This window comes from Ambystoma mexicanum, chromosome 11 (genome assembly GCF_040938575.1).
Source record: "Ambystoma mexicanum isolate Mex_15411 chromosome 11, UKY_AmexF1_1, whole genome shotgun sequence".
Classification (NCBI taxonomy): Eukaryota; Metazoa; Chordata; class Amphibia; order Caudata; family Ambystomatidae; genus Ambystoma; species Ambystoma mexicanum.
This window is the reverse complement of record NC_090934.1, coordinates 447,838,167-447,863,018: the sequence shown is the minus strand read 5'-3', so window position 1 is coordinate 447,863,018 and position 24,852 is coordinate 447,838,167. Positions and strand designations below refer to the sequence as shown.

The following is a 24,852-nucleotide window of genomic DNA, read 5'->3' as shown; positions in this document are numbered from 1 at the left end:
TTCTACGATTTATTTGTTTCACCTGGTAAGAGTGTGAGCCTTTTTTCCCACTCTTACATGTGATTTGCTGTGTGTGTTTTACATTTCTTGTGTTCATAGACTGTGGAGCCTCACCTAATCCATGGGCATCATCTCTTTACTCTGTGTTACACAGAACCATCAGTGCAGTAACACAGGGTTGTTTTTTGACTTCCCAACTCAGACTCCATTTACTGGGACTGACTACTGTTGCCATTGACTTTATTAGTCTCTTTTAAAACTCATAGACCCAGTACAAACTATCTTACATAGAGTTGGAAAGGGTTAATACTTATCCCTTTTGGTCTGTGTCTCTTGCAAGATTGTTTCGTTCCCTTTTCATTAAGACTTGGCTGGTGGCAGTGGTAACTACCATATTTTTCATACCACAGTAATATTAAATAGCCCTGGTATTGTTTTAGGCTATCTTGGTAGCCTCAAACTTAAACTCGCTTAACCATATACTATTTTATACGGTTCCTGCTGGGTTTATTTGCCATTTCTTTTTGTAAAAGTCTTTCTCGTGTTTTACTCAGCACGCCAAACCAGGTTTGGTTCCTTTGTTCTCCGTCTTTTCGCGGGCTTCTATACAGAAGCCCTCCTTAGGCGCCTGTATGTCTGAGGGGGACAGGATGTGAGGGAGGGGTTTAGGACTCCCTGCAGAGAGACTCCTTGGAGACCCATGTCGCACTCTGAAATGATTGGCCGCTGTGACTGCCCGGTGGGACAGCCACCCTGCTCTGTGATTGACAGCCAGGCTGGGTGAATAGGGGAAAACTGCATAAAAAGCAGGTCTCTGGGGCTGGAAAGTCAGAGTCGCCACTGGAACGAAAGAACTGAAGAGGAGCTGACAGAAGAGGTCCCCTACAACGGCTGAACCGCCCGGTGACGCCCTGCTGCAGGTCCGAATCTTCAGACTTCAACGACAGAGGAGAGCTGCAAGGAATCTTCTTCCCTTGAGCTGGTGGGACCAACAGTTTACCCAAACTCCAAGCAAGACTTCCCTCTCCTGGTCGAATTTGCTGTACAGAGCTACCATGATCCGGATAGCCAGAAGGAATGGACCCTGCTTGTGTTTTAAGGAGCACACCTTTTATTCGTCGCTTTGCTCTGCTGCTGGTTTCTTCCCTGGGCAGTGCAGGACCCTCCATTCTTCCTCCTTCTCGTCAGTCCAACAGTTGCTTCAGGAACCGTGAGCCTGCAGTATCTGCCAGGAACGTCTGCCTCAGCTACAGCATTCTTCTTCTCTAAAGGTACTGTGCTAACCCAGTTGTTCGTTTCGTCCAGTCACGCTGAAAGTGTGTGAAACCGTTCGCCTATCTGAGGGCTTGTCCTTCTTCATTCTTTAAACTAACTTTTTGTCTGACCAACTTCATTCTGAGCTCTTGGCAAAGACTTAACCGCGAACTACCCTGAACTGTGTGATCTTGAGCAAAATACTTTGACCCATTGACTTTGGGCCAGGCCCTTTTTAATTTGATTTCCTCACTGTAGTTCCTTTTTCTAGATTGCCCTGCTTACTTACTGGTTGGTGCTACTCAATTTCTGCCTAACTTTGTCTTTCCCTCCCTTTTAAATTACTGGAGTGCCATTTTGCTCACACTTCATTTTTTAGCCTAACTTGTTCTGAATCTATTGGGTGTGATGTAGTGTATTAGCAATGTGATTTTCTACTGATTAATAATAGTGAAATGTTTTACAACTGATGTGTAAATAAAAGTATATTCTTTTACTCAGAAACCTTGAGTCAGTGTTTGTTTGAATCATAGTAATTGCTTTCCTTTGTGTAACTATTGATACTGCTCACTTTCTCTTGAGATAAGTCTGGCTGCTCAGCCATCGCTAGTACTTTACTGTGTAGTACAGGCTTGTACCAAAGGTGCATTTATACTGTCACTTGTAGTCTTAATTGTGTGTGGTGTTCCCAAAGGGTACTGCATATAATTCTAACTAACACCTTGCCAGAATAATTCTATTGCTGCGTATGATTGCGCAAGTAGTAAGCTTGTTAGCAGCATCAATACAAGCAATATTTCCAGGGCCCCTGCATTACCGGGCGCTTCAGCGGCTGAAGATAAGGCACCTTCAGCAGGGCCTCTACTACCACCAGCTACCACCAGCTAATGCCCCTAGATCAAAAGTCCAGAACTGAGCTGGAGTAGTGCTTACAGGACATGGAGGCATGGAACGGGAGAGCCATTCTTGGCGATCGACCTGACATTGTAATAGAATCAGACGCCAGCAGAGCAGGCTGGGGAGCCCGTTGAGGAGAGCTCCAAACAGGAGGCAGATGGAGTTCGGAGGAACTCAGACTGCACATAAACTGTCTGGAGCTGTTAGCCGGTTCATTTACGATCAAGGCTTTCACGAAAGACAAAGTGAATTCATGTATTCTGCAGATGGACAACATTTCAGCAGTCAGGTACATCAGTACATAAATCATTTTGGAGGGACGAAGTCCAGATTATTAGCGGAAATAGCCAAAGACTTTTGGCACTCCTGCCTAGAGTCAGGAACTTCAGTGGTAGCAGAATATTTACCGGGCTCCCTGAATGAAGTAGCGGACGGGAACTCCAGGCATCTAGCAGACTCCAGCGACTGGATGATGGACAGAGAGATTTTTCGTCAGAAAGAAGGGCTCTGGGGACCAATTCACACAGACCTGTTTGCATCCAGACTGAATGCGCAGAAGAACTGATTTTTCAGCTGGATGCTGGACCCAGCAGCAGCGTGGGTAGATGCTTTCCTGCAAGATTGGAGAGGAGAGATGCTCTACGCATTTCCTCCGTTCGTAATAATAAGCAGGGTACTAATGAAAGTATGCAGATAAGCAGCAAATCTGATAATAGTAGTTCCTATACGGAAGTCGCAGGTTTGGTTTCCAGTGCTCATGGAGCTAATATCTGAGTATCCGAGAATGCTGCCTCATAGAGAGAACCTTCTCACGGACCCAGTTGGGTCATTTCACCCTCTGAGAGTGAAGGGGACGCTGCCACTGATGGTGTGCAGGAAAGCAGGAGACGCTGGAATCTCCCAGGAATTTTGGCACAGGCTGCGAGCCTCATCGCTGAGTCATGTGCCCTTTCGACTCGAAGGAGCTTTGACGCAGCATGCAACAGATGGTGGAGATGGTGCAAAAGGAGAGGTTTTCATCCCGTTTCTGCTCCTTTAGTAGAGATACTGAATTTCCTAGCAGAGCTCCTTTCATGGGAAAGCCTATAGAACGATAGGAGTGTATAGATCTGTTATATCAGCAGGCCACACGCCCATCGAAGGAGTCCCGGTAGGGGAGAACGTAGCAGTAATTAGACTTCTAAAAGGAATAATATTTAGGAAACCGCCACATCCAAGATACAAGACCTTATGGGACGTGGCAGTCATACTACAGTTGCTGGCAGACTGGCCCAGTAATAGATACCTGCCCTTAGACAGACTTTCTGGGAAATTAGCGATGCTGCTATGTATGGTGTCATGTAGGAGAGTGGCAGACGTCAGAGCGCTAGAAGTGGATAGGATGGTATATGGACCACACGGAGTGACTTTCCATCTGGCCAAGAGAACGAAGACAGATTCTTCCACGATAACGTATCCATATATGCAAGAACATCCGATGTGGTGCGTGGCCGCCTGCATAACAGAATATGTAAATAAGACAGCTGAGCTGAAACCAATGGGTACGACTCAATTGCTGATATCGCGCAGGACACCGCACAGAGGCGCAGCGACAGCCACCATATCGAGGTGGGTTAGAGATAATATGAGCCTAGCAGGAATAGATATGTCAAAATTTGGAGCACATTCAGTTTGGGGCGCAATGGCGTCAAAAGCACTGAGGCAATGCGCGACTTTGCAAGATATTCTGAAAGCAGCTGATTGGGCTAGTGATACTACATTAAGGGCATTTTATTTCAGACCAATTAACAATATAGCAGAAGCTATGATAAGAATCTTTGAACAAGCATAATGCTTACCTCCGTCTTGACATAGAATGAAGATTCCCCTGCTAATAGTGCAGGGAGCTCTTGATTCTATTAAAGACAAGGAGGCGAGCATTACTTTCCTGCCGTAGATACACGGAGAGCTAAAGTACTGATGGATAAGTGTATTGTGATGTGTATCAGGATAATTTACATGATTTCCTACTAGAATAGGGTGTGTATCCGCTGCCCTAACATGTAATGTTGTATCTGCCACTAGAAGACGAGCAGAAGAATGGCTGAAACTGTTCAGGAACTAACAAGACACGTTGACGGAAATCGCAAGTTGGAATGCGAGAGATCGACTCAGCAGAGCTCAAAAGTTCAGAGACTGTGTTGATCAAGTTGACAGTTCAGTTTTTGTGTAAGATTGCAGTTCGAAGCAGTCAAGAAGAGGAGGATTACAGGAAGAGGAAGGACTAGGTCACATGACCAGGACACTGGAGTTACAGGGACCTAAGAATGATGGGATATGAAGTTTAAAAAAAAAAAAGAAAGAAAAGTTATTTCAATGGAAAGATTGAACATTTTATTATTTGTTGAAACTGCTGCAGAGTAATAAATAAGAAGATGAAGCAAAATGCTCGCCTCCTTGTCTTTAATAGGATCAAGAGCTCCCTGCACTATTAGCAGGGGGAATCTTCATTGTAGCACCATTATGTCTCCCTTCCATATACATTAATACACACAGAAACTCTGGTGCCTTGTACAGCTGCCCATAAAGTGAAGCCACCTGGGAGTCGGCCATGTCAATGGATAAACACACATGTTATATCTGGGATGCTCACCTGGACAGGTAAGGTGAAGCAGGAGGTCACCGTCCATACTATGAAGATGGCCCATACTCTGCCGTCCATCGCTGGATTCTATGGGAGATCTCTGGTTGCTTTGACGGGCAGAGCAGGGGATATTTCCTCCTTGAGGTCCCTGTGAGAAGGATTCAAAGATTAGCTCTTTAGATACCTTGATAAAGAAGAGCATCAACCAATCATATCCCGGGATGAATGATGACATGGACTTCCAATACGAGAGCAAGGTGACATTTAAAGACATCTCAGGCTATTGAGTAAACGATGAGTCTCCCCAGGAGGAATTCTTTCGTTTCAGTATAAATGCTTTTGGATCAAACGTGTCACACTTTACATTGTTTCTGAATGGCAGCAAAGTTGTGATGACACACAACCACTCCTTGTACTTTTGTAAATAATATATATCATACATTCATGGTGCCCTTCAATGTTCAAAGAGACCATCTCTCTCTTTTTCCTCTCTTTCTCCCTCACTCCATTTCCCTCTCACCCTCGCCTCTCCACCTCTCTGCCCTACCCTCTCCCCTCTCCCTCTGCCTCTCCCTCTCTTCCTCTCCCCCTCTCTCTCTCCCACTCTCTCTCTATCCATTTATCCCTCCATCTCTCTTTCTCTCTACATCTATGGACATATGTGAACATTTGTAATTGTAAAATAATTGAATTAGAACATAAATGCTGTAAAAATAACCAAAAATATTCCAAGGAGCACTACATCTCTTGAGCCCTCTTGGCCATCATTTGTCCCTATTATTCCCCATGTACTCTCATCATCAGAACACACACACTCCATTCACCTGCTTATTGTGACACATCTTCTTTTGAAGCCCCCGTGTCTCCTAGTAGCGTCCACACATCTCTACCTTGTTCAATAAAAAACACACATCTCTGTATCAGTCACCGCATGTATCCCCATTGGCTTTCATGTTTTCATCTCAAATCCCATTCCTCCCCAAAAACTTTTGCTATAGGCAAAGATGATAAGCATTGTCAAGGTAGCACGGAATTGTATGTCTTACTTCAAATGCACATAGCAAGGTTGAAACCACATGCCAAGCTGTTGCCAGAAGTGTCAGGAACAGCCTCAAAACTCCTAAAAATATGTGATATAAAGCAGTCAAATAGATACAAAAAATAATGTTTAGTCATGCAGGGAATCATTGAGTAAGATGTATGGCACTTTTTAAGTCATCTAATAGAGAGCATTTATTAATCTTCACCGCCGAGTCACTGGAAAGATATGTTGCAATGTGTATGTCCAAAACATTGTGCTATTATTTGTTTGCCTTTACATATTGTTACGGGAGGATGGGAAGTGGCATTGGAAACTGATCAACAAGGTGTATTGTACTGTTATGAGTTGGACATTATTGGACATTTCTTACTTTACTCTCCCGCTTATGAATGTATTTGAAAAGAAATGTTGACCACATTGCTTACATATTGGGAGTTTAATCAATTTAGGCTAGCTGTGCTTCATTAATGACTAATGCAGTATCCTCCACCATTAAACTTGGTCATGGGTAGTTACCTAAGAAAGACACTTTTTATTTAGATAAAACATGTGGTTCTGCATGATTAAACCGACAAAGGTACATGACATTTTCAAATTGTATTACTATGGACTTCCCTGCTCTGTATGTGATACCGGCTATGGGCTATGCCTATTTTGTTTGATTCCAAAATAATATTTATTTGGGTTATTGTTTGATGGATTTATGTTCTTCTTTTACCTGAATGTATTTGTTTTATGGTTGTTATAATACAATATAAATAAACGAAAGTGAAGTTAATACGTTGATCAGTGGCCATTTTGTCGAGAAGCCTACTTTTGCAATTTATCCTGACAGTATCTTCACTACAAACGTTGAAGAAACACTGTTTTTAAATCTGTTTTGAAATATTTATTTTTGATAAACTATTATATCATACCTCATTATGCAAGAGGATGAAACAAATCCTCATATCACACTCAAACCTGCCAACTAAATTGCATTTGTTTTTTGTTTTTTTACGAACTTGTTACTATCATTTAAAATTTCTGCATGTTATCAACGCCACAGTGTGTTATGCAGCAGCTATGAAGCAGCAGCAGATTCATACAATATTTTAACAGGAACAAGTAGAAATAGGCAGATTTGAGTTGGGGGGAGATGGGAAGATGTAAGGTGAAATAGTAGGTCTGCGGGGAGCTACCTGCCGATGTACAGATGTGTAGAGGGGTGAGGGAGTAACATGAAGGAAGAAATATCACCAATGATACTTTCTTCAAAGAGGTGAGAGGAATGGACAAAAACGTGCTTGTCAACCAAAGCATCCAGTAGAAACATGCAAAACTAGTCAAATGGAATTTGCACAAGGGCATTCAGCTTTCAGGAGAGACACGTAAGGCAGAAAAGGCTCATTCGAACAAGTTTGGGATATTGTACGTTTCTCCATATCAGTTACTATTGAATACAATTGTGGCATTTGCTAGTTTATGCATTGAACTAATTCAATCCATAATATAAAAGCACACACAGATATTCAGAGAGATAAATGGCTTCAGTGCATTTAAAAAAAATAATTTGATCTGGTTGCAGCACTCTCTACTGGAAACAGCACTCTCCGATTGATATGGTATGCTTTTGGATAAATATGCAGCCAGTGTGCACCACATAGGGATTTTAGAAGTGCATCCTCAATATCAAAGGCATCTTGTCAGCAGATATAAGATAATCACACTCATTATTATGATGCTTCGGGTTTGATTTGTTAAGAATAAAACACATTCTACATGTGTTTCATGCCTCTAGGTAACTTCCTCTGGACTGTACATTTTTCTGAAAAAAACACATATAAAAGCAATGTCAATCACAAGATGAGTGTGGGCCTCATTACAAGGTCAGCGTGAGAACCTGCTGGTAGGCAGCAGGCTACCACCAACCCCGTAACACTGTTTACACCACCAGGATATCATAAGCAGCGGCGGAAAGGTAAATCCCGAATCACGTGGAGGCCCATAGAACTCCATTTGAATGGAGTCACTGAAGCACCGGCACCATTGCTAACAGTGCCGGTGCTTCAGTGAAAACACTGTCAGTAGGACCCTGAACTCCCGGCAGGTCAGGCCTGCTGGGAGAACTGTGCCTCTCCCGACAGACTCGTAATTTGGTGGGCCAGAAAGGGCACTGGTACGTTGCTACCGGCACCCTTATTTCTGGACCGCCAAAGTTGTAATGATGCCCCGTATGTGTAACATAAATTCAACATCATATCTCACAAAAAGTTATATTACAAATGTTTACAAAACCTGTGTATATTTTTTCTTACATAAATACATTAACATAAATAATTCATAAAGGGATTCTTACACACGGGTAGTTTGGTCACCAAAAGTAAAGAAAGTTGTACAGAAAGGAAAATAGAGAAAAAAGAAAGACAAATCCAATTTAGGCAATTGACCGTTGGGAATAGCAATTTGTTGGCCAAAAGATTTCCTGGTTCTCACAGCAGGATGGCTTGGTGTGTGGCACGGTGCTCAGACCCTGTCATATTGCTGAAGCTATTAATCATTGGCAGAATAGGGCTTGCTGAATAGACCCAATTGAGTTATTAAATTAACAAAAGCAAATACGAATAACGCCTTATACACATAACAGATAATTACATAGCATATTAAACTGATACGACCATGCATAGAAGAAATGTGTGTGTTCAAAGTCTACGAAGAATTCTGTTAAAAAACACAAAGTTCTAGTTTTTATTTCCAACAAGAACATAAGTGCAATGAAGTCCATTGACGTGAAGGAGTTTGATTTGGGTAGTTCCATTAAGAGCCACACAATCTTACACAGCAGACAGAGAGAGATGTTGTACTTAAAATCAACAGTAAACACTTGTGAGGACTGATACCCAATTCAAGTAGTAGGGTCTATTTAACAATATCCACATCTGATTTAGAAAAGACACAGACAAACAACATACAAAAGATATTGAAGCACTAAATGCAATGAGACATTGGCTGTTCGTGTGTAAGCCAAAAGATAGAGACACAGAATAGAACTAGCTCTCCGTCTTTAATCAAAACCCCTACTCCTGGGGATCGATGATGAGCCGCCTATCTATGAACGGACAGCACAAGAAAAAAGTCCTCTAGTATTCATTCCAGTTTCTCTTGTCTCATTGCATATGGAAAAACTCAACCCCTATTTCTAACCGTTTTTAAGGTATTCCTGCCATTCATTAATTCAGGCATACAGCTGATACTCAATAAAACACTAATAATGTTTCTTTTATTCTTTCTGGATCATGGGACACTCTATTAAAAAAAGGTGCCTCATATACAATTCCAAGCACAATTGCTTATTCACACTAATACCTTAAAAACGGTATCTGGTCATTTAATCTAAAGCATTACCATCGAATGCCATTCTATCGACTAAATTGCATAAAACAATATGCATCAAATGCATGTTTTTTCAAGGTAACGGGTTTAGTGTTATTTATAACAGGTTTTAAGGGGTACAAAACAGGGGGTTGGGGCAGGGACCCCCCATTTAAAAATAAAAAGGACAAAACATTCAAAGGTAATTTTTTCGATCATTTATTTTTAGATGGAATGGTCATTCGATGGTAATAATTTGATGGAATGACCATAAACCCTTAAAACAGTTAGAACTAGTGGTTTACTTGTTTCCATATTCCATAAGTATAGAAACATATGATCATGGGCTCAAGAAAACATCTAATTTTGGTTCAGTGTTAAGTTGAATAAAATGGGCATCCGAATAATGTATCCAAGTGCCTTCCCGTTTCCTAAATGCAGTTCCCAACACAGGGATGCTGCTTGAGTTATCCAGTGCTACACAATGAATGTAATAAATATTTTGAGTAGTTTTATTCCAGTCTGTTTTCTTATTGTAAATAGTATTGCGATTCCTTAAAGCTCCAAAATATGTACCCTTTTCCATATTTTCAAAAGATGCCAGTGTTTGGCTAATGGTATCTGAATTATGGAGGTGGTGCCATAAAACATTTGGGGTATACTGAAAAATTTGTCTAGAGGTTTTTTTTTATTTTATAAAGGTATCAAATTTTATTTACTAAAGATACATTATTTTTTCAATGAATTAATCATCTATTAATATACACATTAAATTACATAAATGTTGCAGGAGAGCATGGTAAACCAGATTCTAAAACAACCTAACACAAACAACATTCTTCAACAGTCAAACCATCATTTGCACCTCAAATCAATGAACCTCATTCATTCACAATAAAATGTGGACCAAACAATTGGTGCAATATATATGTGTAGTAGCACTTCATTGATTAGCCCCACATAATCTTTGACATTTAATTTCATCCACATTCAGTGTGTATTAGCACAATAATTGTCCAAAATGTGCTCTTTTCCGTGGAGTGGGTGCATTCAACAAAAAATGACAGATCCCATCACCGGATGTTCTTCTACCGGTTTCGACATTTGAGGATAATTAAACCAATGTCTTCATCAGGAAAACCAATTATTGCAATATAACAACTGAAAAAAACAAAAGAAAAATACAACAATTATATGCAATTGCCTAAACTAGCTGGCTCAAACTGACAACATACAATTCTTCAATTGCACTTTTAGAATTTTTAACTAGAGTCACCAAGAAGTGATCAGTCCCAAGGTGTCTCTTATTGTTCCAGAGTATAAGAAAGAAGGAGGGGAGGGGGGGTTTGTGAAGCCCTAGCACAAAGAAAGACACTGTGTCTAAAGTGAAATTACACCAACACCATGGAGAACCAGAACACCGAGACACAATGGTCGACACAGCCATGCTAACCTGATTTCCAGTGTCAAATGCTCTCAATGGTTGGAGCCCCAAATATGACTCAAAACGAGTTCAGAAGGATTCCAGATCTAAGAAATGTATGTAAACCATAATAAGTTAAAGAGTATTTAATTGAACTGCATGTCAGTTGTCTATGGCCAGGAGCACCATAGTTGGACCAACCACTCACCCCGGGCCAGATGTTGGAGATATTCCAGTACTGTGCCTACAAGTGCCACGTATGCCATCGAAGTAGATAAAAATTCAACTTGCACGGATCAAAATGTCATTGTTATCTGTGCAAAAAAGGGAGGGGGGGAGAATAAATATTTTTAAATTAATTATGGAGCCTGATATTTAGCAGTCAGTCATAATGGCTGTATTTAAACGGTTGTGTTGAAATAGAAACACATACGGTTTACAAAAAAGAACAGGCTTTCCGTTTTGCGGCTGTTAAATTTTAAATTGAACGAGAGCTGGAAGAGATAACATTCGTACCGCATAGGCGTGGAAATAAAATTCAATTACTGACCACTACCGAATGCTGGACAAAGCCTCGCCTACTACAGCCGAATACTTCCAATTTGGACTCGTTTCCGATGTCTGCGGCTCTGGATCTCACGCAAAAATACTGATTGCGTGCAGGCGTGGGGGCGTGGTGTTGAACGGGTCTCCTTGACATGGTCATGTGATTACTACAGAAGACAATCACGTGGGTGAAGTTCTGTAGTAATTAAAGGCGCTCATCTTAATTTGAGAAAACAAAAGGGAGGTGCACTATGTGCTATGCCAAAGAGCCTCTAAGTGATGTTAAATTGTCTCACTATGCTAAACATTCCACAATTTAAACTGCCAAGCAAAAGACGGTGCATTTACTAAAAATAAATCAAAAGGTGTTGGTGAGAAACCCAGGTGCAAGGTGTTTCATATGCTAAGTGTAATGGGATTACGAATAAGGCAATTTGGGGATGATGTTTTAAATGATTGCACTTATTTTTATTAGTAAGGCTAAAAGTTAGTAATCGAAAAGTCCCACTTTACAGATGTTCCGGGTATTGGGACAACTAACTAAAAACTAGTGCTTTTACTGAATGAAACGAAAATATAATTAGAACTGAGTTAGCTATTGTACTTGTTGTTATGATCCATCGTACTAGAGAAACCAATATAGATATATAGAGGTTCTTTGGCATAGCACATAGTGCACCTCCCTTTTGTTTTCTCAAATTAAGATGAGTGCCTTTAATTACTACAGAACTTCACCCACGTGATCGTCTTCTGTAGTAATCACATGACCATGTCAAGGAGACCCGTTCAACACCACGCCCCTACGCCTGCACGCAATCAGTATTTTTGCGTGAGATCCAGAGCCGCAGACATCGGAAACGAGTCCAAATTGGAAGTATTCTTCTGTAGTAGGCGAGGCTTTGTCCAGCGTTCGGTAGTGGTAAGTAATTGAATTTTATTTCCACGCCTATGCGGTACGAATGTTATCTCTTCCAGCTCCCGTTCAATTTAAAATTTAACAGCCGCAAAACGGAAAGCCTGTTCGTTTTTGTAAACCGTATGTGTTTCTATTTCTACACAACCGTTTAAATACAGCCATTATGACTGACTGCTAAATATCAGGTTCCATAATTAATTTAAAAATATTTATTCTCCCCCCCTCCCTTTTTTGCACAGATAACAATGACATTTTGATCCGTGCAAGTTGAATTTTTATCTACTTCGATGGCATACGTGTCACTTGTAGGCACAGTACTGGAATATCTCCGACATCTGGCCCGGGGTCAGTGGTTGGTCCAACTATGGTGCTCCTGGCCATACACAACTGACATGCAGTTCAATTAAATACTCTTATTATGGTTTACATACATTTCTTAGATCTGGAATCCTTCTGAACTCCTTTTGAGTCATATTTGGGGCTCCAACCATTGAGAGCATTTGACACTGGAAATCAGGTTAGCATGGCTGTGTCGGCCATTGTGTCTCAGTGTTCTGGTTCTCCATGGTGTTGGTGTAATTTCACTTTAGACACAGTGTCTTTCTTGGTGCTAGGGCTTCACAACCCCCCCCCTTCTTTCTTATACTCTGGAACAATAAGAGACACCTTGGGACTGATTACTTCTTGGTGACTCTAGTTAAAAATTCTAAAAGTGCAATTGAAGAATTGTATGTTGTCAGTTTGAGCCAGCTAGTTTAGGCAATTGCATATAATTGTTGTATTTTTGTTTTGTTTTTTTCAGTTGTTATATTGCAATAATTGGTTTTCCTGATGAAGACGTTGGTTTAATTATGCTCAAACGTCGAAACCGGTAGAAGAACATCCGAGGATGGGATCTGTCATTTTTTGTTGAATGCACCCACTCCGCGGAATAGAGCACATTTTGGACAATTATTGTGCTAATACACACTGAATGTGGATGAAATGAAATGTCAAAGATTATGTGGGGCTAATCAATGAAGTGCTACTACACATATATATTGCACCAATTGTTTGGTCCAAATCTTTATTGTGAATGAATGAGGTTGATTAATTTGAGGTACAAATGATGGTTTGACTGTTGAAGAATGTTGGTTGTGTTAGGTTGTTTTAGAATCTGGTGTACCATGCTCTCCTGCAACATTTATGTAATTTAATGTGTATATTAATAGATGATTAATTCATTGAAAAAATAATGTATCTTAGTAAATAAAATTTGAAACCTTTATAAAATAAAAAAAAAACCTCTGGACAACTTTTTCAGTATACCCTGTTAACTAATACCATGGTCCAGGGTGTGGGGTGTTCCTGCGCCTTTCAGTACGCCATAAAACATGTGTCATGGATATAATTATATGTATAGGGCCTGAATCACATAGCCTTTTCCTATGGGATTGCGCTTTTATAAAATGCTTCTACGAATCAGGCCCATGGTGTTTATCATTTGGCTAATATGCATTTTTGTTAATTAGAAAGTCTTTCTATTCTTGTTTGCTGAGTAGTTTTCTGGTTCTAAAATGCGTTTTCTCTAAATTAGTTGTTCGATAACGTAACTGTTACAACATCTTCGTTTATACTGTTTTAATGTTTTCGAACTTCAGTTCTTCACAGCAGTTACTTTTTATGTGGAGAAATTACACGTGCAGGTTGTTCCTTTATCAATTTGGTGATATGACTGCAGTTGTGTGAAGTTTTCTATTAACATCTATCTCTGACATGAAAAATGTTTTCTTACCCATACATCTTGAAGTCAAGGAAGTTTAAGATGTGGTGCTCTTCTGCTATCGAATGATCTCACATTTTTGCACTGTTGCCATTTTTCCATGGCTACACAATATTTGCTCAATAAAATCCACAAAGGTTCCACTGAGTTTCCACTGTGCAAAATGCTTATATCAATAAAAGGATATTTGAGACAAGCAACGTCTAAGTTCTTTGATCAACATTTGCAAAGTGTTGTTGTCTCTTTGTCCCCTTATATCAAGGATACCAAAGTTATTATGTGCAGAGTACAAGACATATCATGGGCTGATTCTTACAGATTGATGGCTTGGGATGCTACTATTCTATATAAATCCATCACACATGATATTGAATTGGAAACAACATTGTTCTTTTTAATAAGCACATCTGCCTAATTTTAGACTCAGAATCACATGCTATTAACAAATCCCATAGTAGGGGTGTTTATATGGGGAAAACATAAGTTCAAGCACACATATGCAGTTAAGCAGATGGGGATATGATGTAGGTGGGTTGGATGAGTAAATACAAATGTGCCGAGTGATGAATGAATGAAAGCAAGGGAGCATATATGAATGAATGATTAGATGCTGGTGGAGTTATGAATGAAAGATGTTGGAGATCGGTGAATAAAAGTTTAAGGGAATATGATATTGTGAGAATTCTTAGTTGTAGATGCAAATGTGTCTCCCTCCTTTTGTATATGTCTGCCATTGTGATTTGCACACAATACAATTCTATTTACTAGTGGGAGATTCAATTGTATTCCACTTAAAATAATCTCTGCAGTTTGGAATAAGACACCTGAAGAGATATTGCCCATATTGCACTTCATTGGCCTGATTCAAAAACGCATTTTATACTGGTGCAGATCCCATTGGAAAACATTCTGTGAATCAGGCACTATGTTTTTTTATTCAGTTCACACAAGAATTAGACAGAAAATATTGTTCTTGGTTCTGAGGGATCTGGGCTTTTACCAATAGCGCCCAGTGTTATACTATCTTTTGACATTATTTCGTACCTCCGGAAGTCTCTAGATATCAGAAAACACTTTTTATTGGTGATTTGTAATGTTTGAATACGTGCTTATTTGCTTATGGTATGTATGGATAGTCAGAATGACTAATTACGACTTTTCAGTGCGTTTGTTATGATAAAAGTCATTTAGTCGTAGGTGCAGTGTAAATTACATCCAAAGAGCCAATTTGACTAAATCAGCCACGGAAATACAGTGGTTGACACATCGTGCACAAAATTGGTCGTAACTCGAGCTTGATACACTAAGATAAAGCACGTACCACCAAATATACCACATATTACTTCCGTCGTCAGAACACATACAAGCATAAGTGAACATGGCAATGAAAACTTAATTTAAAAAATTATGAACATGTGCACATACCACCCGCAGATATTTTTCCTGTGCACCCACACACTTTTGACAAACATCCCTGCTGTCACCATGTGAATTATCAAACATACCTGCATTGCGTACCATACTTACACCACTAGCATCATGGTTTAACATACAATATTCCACACACATCTCACAAGATCTTCATATTTACACCCTTTTGGCGTCACTCTTGCTGTGACTACAACGGCCCTGACATGACTAAAATAAAATACGCACACCCACCGACACACCCTCAAATTAAAGGTCACTCCCTCAACACACCCACCAAAAAAAGACACACACCCACCGACATGCCCAAAATTCTGCAGACACACCTGCAGAAATGTCCATACCACGTGTCCAAGAAAGGGAGAAGCAAGGCAGAAAGCATGCCACTGATGCATGCAAATTACTTGGTAAACATCCCGACTCTGAAATTATGCCACACGGTGGCAGAACATACGCCAAATGTCACATGTATACCAGGACCACTCAGACTATGTCACCATAGCCAACACAATGCAGGATAGGCACAGCGCATACAGTACAAACACATCACACAGCGACACATACACATTCCATGTCATACCATCACACAAACAAATCCAACGCACAAAGCAACCAGGCAACAAATGTGACCGCCTCAATACCTTGGAGATCCACCAATTAGCAAACATGGTGCTCACTAGTAAAAAGATACCCCTCTGCTCACATGAGGGTTACAACACCTGTGCACGCATACAAGTGATACTGTATGCATGGAACACATCACAAAACAGAATGACACACACATCCCAATCAGAGTCAAACGCCTGAACCTCCACCCTTGACAGACAATAAATATAACAGCCTTCTTGGCCTGTTATCTAGCGATATCCTGATTAGTGATGAATAGGGCAAGTAGGAAAATTTGTAGTTTTATGTTTAACTTCCTGTGTGATTGTATTCCCCTTTGCCCTGTGCTAGTTGCGCGGCAGCCCCTCTGCAGTTACTGAAGCCTGCTTGTACTGTGGCATGTGAGAAGGGCGCCTGTGCCTTTACACCTTTTTATTTGCGCCCATAGCCCGCTCTGTACAGGAGATTCTTCTATAATGTCTATTACTTGAGCTGATGTGTCTAGAATTAGGTCTGCACATGCAGCTGGCCGTCACCCTTTACCGGAGACGGTCAATTATGAAACAATCAAGGGTCTTGTACATGAAAGCCATAAAGTGGGAGTTGTGGAACAGGACTCTCAGAAGGAGGGTAGTCCATGTATGCCCTTAATGGTGAGTGATGGTCGTTTCTAAGAGGTTCTAGCAAGAAGCGCTCGAAGAAGACAGCAGCTTTAAGAAGAAAAAAAGGAATTGTTGAATGATGAATACAGTTTCAATATGGTATCTCCTGTAGCAAGTTTTGAATTGGGTAAAGATGAAGATGCTCAAATGGCTCATCAGAAGTAGGTCCTCTTGATAGTCAAGTAGGAAATATTGATTGTTTAACATCAGCCCTGAGTAAAGCAATTCAATCTCCTTTAAAGAATATGGATGATGTCATTTCTGAGGCCCCCTTAGAGTGAAATCTGGGAGGAAAGGTGGTGGGTGATGGCCCGACGAACTCAGGGAGGTGGCGGGATATTAGGGAGAAGATCATCCTGGATCTTAACCACTGCAAGAACGTTTGGAATTTTTGTAACTGGGTAGACTTCCTTGACAAGGTGGTTCCTCAGCCAGGAAAGATGGCCACAGCATGTCAGAATGGCCTGTATAAATTACAAGCAACATCCAGGATAGTTCAAAAAGACTGTCTGAATATCTTCAGTACTTAACTGATGATGAGAAATGTTATGAAAGTAAGATAGAGCCGTTGTTCAGCCATTGGGACCTTTAGACTTGACTTGTAGTCTCACCCCTAATCCTATAACATCTGAGGCCTCTGCAATTCACACACTCAAATCAGTTAGTCCTTCTTTGGGGAGAGACATCCACATTAAAAAGGCCCGTATGGCGGAGATTTCCGACTCTAACCTAAAAGGGCGTACCTTGGATCAGAGAAAAATAATGATAACAAATGTGAGCAAAACGGAAAGACCAGAGTCGAGAGAAGCCCTTAGCAATAAAGTCCTGGCCTGGCTACAGACAAGAGCTGCTCAGGGCTGCATTAGATCACACGAATTTAGACTTCTTCTGAGGGTGCAGATTAACAATTGGTGTTCCTTGACAAACACAGATTGTATTGTTATTGGCTGTGGTCGAAGTAAACTTCAGTTGTTCTTGAGCTGCTGCCGTAATCTGGGCAGAGCATTGTGCACCTCAAATTTAAGACTTGTACTTAACTGATTTGATTTAATTGAATATTGGATTGGTCTAGTTTTAGCCTGCCTTTGTATGCTCTTTTTATGCTCTGTATTCTTTTGTGATGTGATTTATATTGGGTTATGTTTATGTGTTTGTTGTTTCACTGTTGTTTAGCGCTGTGAAGCATTTGGTATAGCTAGTGCTTTTATTTATTCAATTCAGTTCCATACACACATTTGGGCCCAATCACTGCATAGGTCGTGGTGTCCAACATGATAGAAGCTGCAGAGGAGGTTTGGCGCAAGACTTCACTGAAGGTGTGGTGGACCTGATGGTGGAGGTCATCCACAGCCACTGGACCCACATGCTCGTATGCCTGGACATCACACCACGCAGAGCCAGCAACACGTAATGTGGCTAAGCTTCACAGTGGAGGTCAACACCAAGGGCATCAAGAAACGCAACTGGGTGGAAAAAAAAGAGATTGAACGAAAAGCAGAGGGTCAAACTGAAGTACACCCATATCCACTTGGTGCACACATTCGGAGGAGAATTACCATTGTAGAGGAGGTTCCAAATATAGCCTGCACCCCAGTCGCCCTTTTTGAAGTACCAGGAATGTTCACACCGAAATATGTGACGTATATTGAGCAAATAAACCAGCAGAGAGCCGCAGTGGGGCTCTGCCCAGTGCCTATTAGAAGAATAACACCTATTGAAGTACCAATAACCAGACAACCATGTGCATTGGGGTACCCATTGAGAAAACCCTACCAGCACATGAAACGAAATGAAGATTGCTTAAGTACTGTACAAGAAGAAGCCAGAAAATCCTTAATGAAAGGCAAATGGTGACGTCACAAAGGCCTGGAATAATGTACAGATAAAGATATGACGACCCAAGGATGACACAAAGAGATGAACGCCATGAATAAAGATATTGTGAACCCAAAGGAAGAGAACATTGTTGAAACACAAGGGAGCTTAAGCTGAAAGCATGGTGAATATATTCAACCAACTAACGCCTGTACATATGCTTGAAACCCCAAGAAGCTGAAGAAAATAGTGCGGCTTGCAATGCTTAGTAGAAGAATAGAGCGGCAAGCGCCATCGTACATAATCCACCTCTAAAGAAAGCACAATAGTATAAGTGTGACTCCACTTTGCATAAAAAGCAGAACCAACCCAGGTTATTCCAGGTCAAACGCAAGACGTTTCATATTTTAGCATCAAGAAGAAAAAGACTGAATCGAAAGTCAGCAGAGGTAGTTCGTGCCAGGAAAGCCGAGGCCGCATAGATAGAAGCTGTAGACTGTAGCTACTTTTAATTGAAGCTAAGAACAGAATATCCTGTCTCTAAGGAACCGAGATAAGAAAGTGAATGCAGGTGGCAGGGTGAAACGGAAATCAAATGCCTAAATGGAGAGAAACGAGGCAAATCCATGGTGTGCTAGCACGTGACCAGCCGAGCGAGAAGAGGCACAGTTTCACACCTACGCCTGGCACCGGCCTTGACAGAGATATCAGAACTTTTTTGAGACAAGAAGATGCGGTTTCGAGGCCAACCACAGTGAACTAATTGACACATAGCCCATAAAGTGATGATTGATTGAAGGAAGGCAGGGTGAATTGGGGGAAACCCTGCACCTGGTTGACTGTTCTGCGTACTGCTAAGCAAAGTGGAGATTTATGCATGGGGTTGATGCCAACCCAATCACAATGGACCAAATAATCTAGGGTCCTATAGATAGTAGAACCAATAAGCCATTGTACTTTTAGTGACATCTACAGTAGTCATTTGTGAAGGAAGGGCTTAGATGCGTACCTGACATTATTTACCCAATCCCCTCACCCTGTTACCATATACAGCTATAGCACCTATATTAAAGTTACCTTTTTCCAACTAATAGAATTGCATGTTAACTTTTTAGTGTTACACGTCAGATTATGATGCGTTTTGAGCATAAAAGTTATGTGTTGTTGCGAAGCTCGAGGGAGTTGAAACGAGACGGGCTGCCGCACTACTGTTGATGTCCCTGTTTCCCTGTTTTTTGTACTTGTCATTAAACAGACTCCCCTTTGCCAAACCATTGAGTTGTCCTTATTGATTGGTGTTGGAGTAAGAGACCCTGCACCCCCATCCATCTCGAGGTGGAGCTATCTCGTCTTAAAGTACTGAGGGCAAAACCTCGACTCTATGGGCTGGCCGGGGGTCCCTCGGTACACTTGGTAGCAAAGATCAGATGATTTATCGACTATCGATTAGTGATTGAAGTAAGACACCTATTGACCGTCACATAAAGTAACTCTAGGTCTTTGGTAATATCACAAGTCCTTTGCCATTCGGCTGAGTAGACAGTGAAGCTCCCTGTAGACAATGGTAGCATAAGTAAGAAATCTGCAGTAAGGGCCTGAAGGGAACCGTTTTCCCGCATATCCCTTCCCATTCCTACGGGCAGCTGATCGGGCGAAGAGCTGAAGAAGGCGGTAACAAAGGCGGTGATCATGAGGATCCAGAGAAGAACCATGCGAACGGTGAGTGAAGAAAAAATGTAGTGCTTTGGCAAACAGTGCATGCCTTAGAACAAGTAAAGGGAAAAAAGAAGGTAACGGAGGGAGGAGGGAAAATAAAAAATATATAATTTAGCAGTAGAGAAGACTGTATATATATATATAAGGGGATAATGACTCGAGAATAAATAAATAAATAAAGGTTACCGGGTTGACACCCGAGAAGAGAGAGGTTACCAAGGCAGACACCTGAGAAGAGAGAGGATTTGCCTTATTCCTGCGCTTTAAATAGAAGAAACGCGTACCCAGAGTCCCACATAATGGGGAACAATTAGGCTACAACAACATTTAAAGACGCCGTGAAAGGGGTTTGTTTAGACTCCATGAAGGGGTAATGATTAGAGGCAGAGATATTTGTGTCCAGCTGGTGTCTGTCTAGTCTGTTAAGCGTCCTTCTTACATGTTTTCTGTTGTGACGTCATGAGTGATTTTTTTTAGAAAACTGAGTGAAAATTTTTATGCGATTCACTAGCTGAGACAGAATTTGGATTGGAGCTTGCGGTGTTTGGTGCTTGCTCATATTGTCACAAGTTGTTTAAACCACACAAAAGCATTGACGAGTTTTATATAAGAGGGGAGGGAACAGATTTAAGCATGGAAGACATAACTCCATTAGCACATTTATGCAAGCAATTGCTAAAACATGCACCAAGCAAGAAGTTGGAAAAATGCCTTGCCGTTTGTGGAAAATGTACGAGCAAGCAAAGGAGGAGGAGCCGCTAACAGATTGGATGATTAATGTATGCACAGAGGGGGGTGAGATGCCTACTGTGCCACATGCCCCACCTGAAACAAAAGATGAAGGAAGTAAGGACGAGTGATTATACCCACTGAGAGAACTCAAAGCAGTCACGGGGTACAGCAACCCCGCATATGAGTTACTTACGCATAGTAGTGACGAAATTCAAGGAAAGGATAAGGATATTACCTCCGCAGTCCCAAGGGACAAGGAGAGACGCAAAGAAGAAAGATAAGATCAGGCACAGACAAGTGCATCTCTCGATATGGAGAAGGAAGGGAAGACATGGAAAGGGAGCGGAGACAGAATTTATGGGATAGCATTCGCAAAAGACGAATGGATGGGAGGACACATTTTATTGAAATTCGATGGTAAAGGCATTGATGACGCAAGGTAAAAGTGAAGTTAGATGAGACACAGAGAAAGGGGAAAGAAAAGGAATTAAGAGACAAAAGGATAAGGAGGGAAGACAGACAAAGGCCAGAACAGCTATATCGCGCGGAGCAAGAAAAACACCTCGCAACTCAAGAGCAGCCTACGATCCAGACAGACAGAAGCAACAAAGGTTAGAAGAAGAGCAAAGGGTACGTAAGAAAAGAATAAGGAGACGAAGAGATGAGGAAATGCAAAGGGCAGATAAACGTAGAAATGAAAATAAAAAGGAAGAAGATAGGGTCAGAGAAGAGGCGAGGAAGCAAAAAGAATTTGACAACGATATTGAACGTAAGCAAAGACAGAGAGCACTCAATCTTGAGTATTTGGAGAGGGAAGTTAAAAAACCCAAACCAGTTGTAGACTGGGAAGATATCGAAGAATTCTTTCCTGCGTACGACTCAGTACCAGGTATGTCGAGGGCGAATATTGACAATGACTTCGACACCAGAAGCATCGGAGAAACAATCGATACAATTTATGATGAAATGGGACTAGAACAAATACCCCAAGGAGAGAGGGAAGACGAGCGCTTGGAAAGCACTCAGCTGTATGACACTGAGGAGCTCACTCGTAGCAGTGGGAATGGAGAGCTATCCATGGATAGATTAGAAATAAGTAGAAATAAAGAGGATACAAGAAGTTGTGTGAACTGGGGACAGACAATGTCTGTCTCCGAAAGGGAAGAGAGCAAAGAAAACAAGGAATGGAGGCCAAGTGAAAGGCGACTCCCAAGGGAAAAGGAGATATGATGGTAAGATGCTAGCGAGTCTGCACCGAGGGCATCAGAGTCAGCCAGGTGGTCTGACTGACATGAAGAAGTATCTCATGGTCAGAGGGGGGTGTCCTCTCTGCCCTATGTGGACAGGCTTAGTTCATTGCCAGGTAGACGGCGATGCGAGAATATTACCCATGAAATGACAGAAGAACAATGAGAGAAGAAAAGGAGGGCTACGCATTCCAGTTTCCGCTAATAGAAAAGGGGGGAGTAAGACCACAATATATTCCATGGCCACACATGGATCGGGAAAACTTGAGAAACAAGCTTCCAATGCTGACATTGGGAGCCGGAAAGTGGATACAGGAGTTGTAAAAAATGACAGGAGGAAGCACGTTAGCCATAGGGGACATTAAGAGGCTCCTCATTGTCATACTTGGTGAGAGAGCAGACGATGTGTAGGCACGGGCAGGGTACCCTGGTGTAACCACAATCAATACCACACATGACAGAGTGCCATTTAATAATTGCAGAGCAGCAGTATGGAAAGCGCTGCAAGTACTTTACCCAGATGCTTCCGATATGGGAGCTATAATGACTCAAAAAATGAAGGATTCTGAAGATCCGTTACTTTATATACAAAATTTCCAAGACCCGTGGATGCTGGAAACACATGAATCTTGGACAAAATCCATGCCTGTGTTTTATCACATATTGTGCCAAGGCTTTCCAGAACCAGTACAGAAGCAACTCAAGAAATTGGTAGGAGTTGAGGCTAAACCTTGGGCTGAAATACAGTTGACCATCGCACATTACTGCAGACTGTTGCATGAAAAGAATAACAAAAAGCAAGCAACGCGAAAGGGTGAGGAAGCGAAACTAGTGCAGAAGAAACTATCAAAGTATGCTCTTGAAGGAGCCATGCTAACAAGCGCAGCCAAACAAAGCAAGCAGCAGGTGGCCAGCCCGCAACAGAATAATCAGGGGAATGTAGGATTTTCGCACTGGGAAGAGGAGTTCGGGGAAGAGGATCGCAGAGCAGTCAAAGTGGCTTCCAAAATAATCAGGGAGGTTTTCAAAATGTGCAAAATGGAAACCCAGATATGTCAAACGGACAAATAATCCGACCACCGCCAGTATGTTGGCTGTGTGGAATGACAGGTCACTTGGCGTGCACATGCAGAAACCAAGGCATGATGCAGAACGGCCAAGGGATGGGAGCAGGCAATGCAAATCCACCTGCAGCCTTACAACAGGGTGTTGCTCAGAATCACATGGTCAACAACATGCGCCAGGAGCGCACCAAGGAGTACAACCACAGAGTGTGAGCAGTTTTCCGCAAGGACAATCCCAACAAGTACTGTTGCAAGTGTCACACACGATGACCACAGGACAAGCTCCAAACCCTGGAAGAGAGAGTAACAATGGGAACGGGGGAAATCCACAAGTGCACAGTGGGCCAAACTTGTATATAAACTAGGACAGCTCACTGGGAACTCTGATGTGCTCTATCCTATCAGTGACACCAGACCCTCACAGGGAATCTAGAGTGGATGTCGTTATAGGGGGTAAAGATTATTCCTTCCTAGTAGACAGGGGTGCAACACGCTCGTGCATACTTGAAGGCAAGTTTTCCTTGTCCAGCGACAAGGAGCTCACAGTCGAGTTCCCTTTACAAACGCACTCCCAGGCTGCATAGGAGAGTGCGAAATGAATGTACCCTTATTATACTCACGTCAGACCCTAGTAAACATTCTGGGTCGAGACCTAATGACGAAGTTGAACATGACAAATTAATTCACAGAGGAGGGCATAATATGCTCCACTCCAGGAATGCACTGCTCGAATGTCTGTGTAATGATTAAAAACAGTTCCCAACACTTTTAAGAGTTCAGAGCAAGGGGAGAAAGGCAGGTTATACTGTAGAGCCAAAGTTCATAGGCCAGGCCCACTTTAAATGGAGCAAAGCGAAATGTGCCCAGGATCACACGGTTTAAAGTGCAGTGAAAGTCTTTGCAGAGTGTTCAAAAGCGGTTGGGGAGATTCAAAAGATATAGTTAGGAGGCCTGGAGCCAACCCAGTTTAGAAGCCGAGGATTTAATGGTCACCTTTAGCAATCTGTAGAAAGGGAGGCCAGGCAGAACACAGTACCTGAAAGAGAAAGGTAGCTCCAGCAGGGGCAGTTGTTCCTGGCAGTGGTTGAAGTTTGTGGTTCCGTCCACGGGAAGAGAAGATCTTGTCGAGGAGGAAACGTGGAGTCGTTGCACTGCACAGGGATGAAACCAGCCACGGAGTTCTCCGGTTAAAAGGTGCAGTCATTTTATTCGCGGTCAAAGTGGTGAAGCTTGGCTATTCGGCCGCCGGGGTGCTTGGCACGGGTGATTCGACCAAGAGACGTCTTTGGAAGGCGAAAAGGGCAAGCTGGTTGATCCCACCAGCTCAGGGGAAGAAGACTCGTCCAGCAGAATATCTTCTCTTGTCGTCGGGAAAGTGGTGAGGTAGTTGCAGCAGGGCTTCACCGGTGGTGTCGTTGTTGCAGATGGCTCAGCTTCTTCCCTCTTCGGATTCTTAAGTCCTGTGGCGACTTCTGAAGTTCCAGTCCCAAAGGCCTGCTTTTATGCAGAAAAAACCCCATTCACCAGCCTAGCTGTCAATCACACATGCTAAGTGGTGAGCCGGGCGGCTCACCACTGGGCCAATCAGAGTAGAGTGTGACTTGGGTTGCTAAGGCAACGCAGTCCAGGGTGCCAATTCCCCCCTCCACCCTTCCTGTGGAACCCAGACAGAGTGGCACCATTTGGATGGCTTCTGTGGAGAAGCCTGCCAAAATAGTGGAACAAAGGGCTCGACCTTGGTCAGAGTTACAGAGATGGACACAAACGC

The 24,852-nt window shown here is 42.0% G+C and overlaps 1 protein-coding gene across 2 annotated transcripts in view; it reads right to left on the bottom strand.

Moving 5' to 3' along the window:
* LOC138503497 (astacin-like metalloendopeptidase) overlaps nucleotides 1–24,852 on the bottom strand; it is a 194,988-nt gene that overhangs the window by 133,201 nt on the left and 36,935 nt on the right. For both annotated transcript variants that reach the window (XM_069623277.1, XM_069623278.1), the window contains exon 2: nucleotides 4,784–4,922. In XM_069623277.1, the coding sequence (XP_069479378.1) occupies nucleotides 4,784–4,852 (69 nt within the window). In that variant the 5' untranslated portion in view covers nucleotides 4,853–4,922. The remainder of the gene's footprint in view (nucleotides 1–4,783; nucleotides 4,923–24,852) is intronic.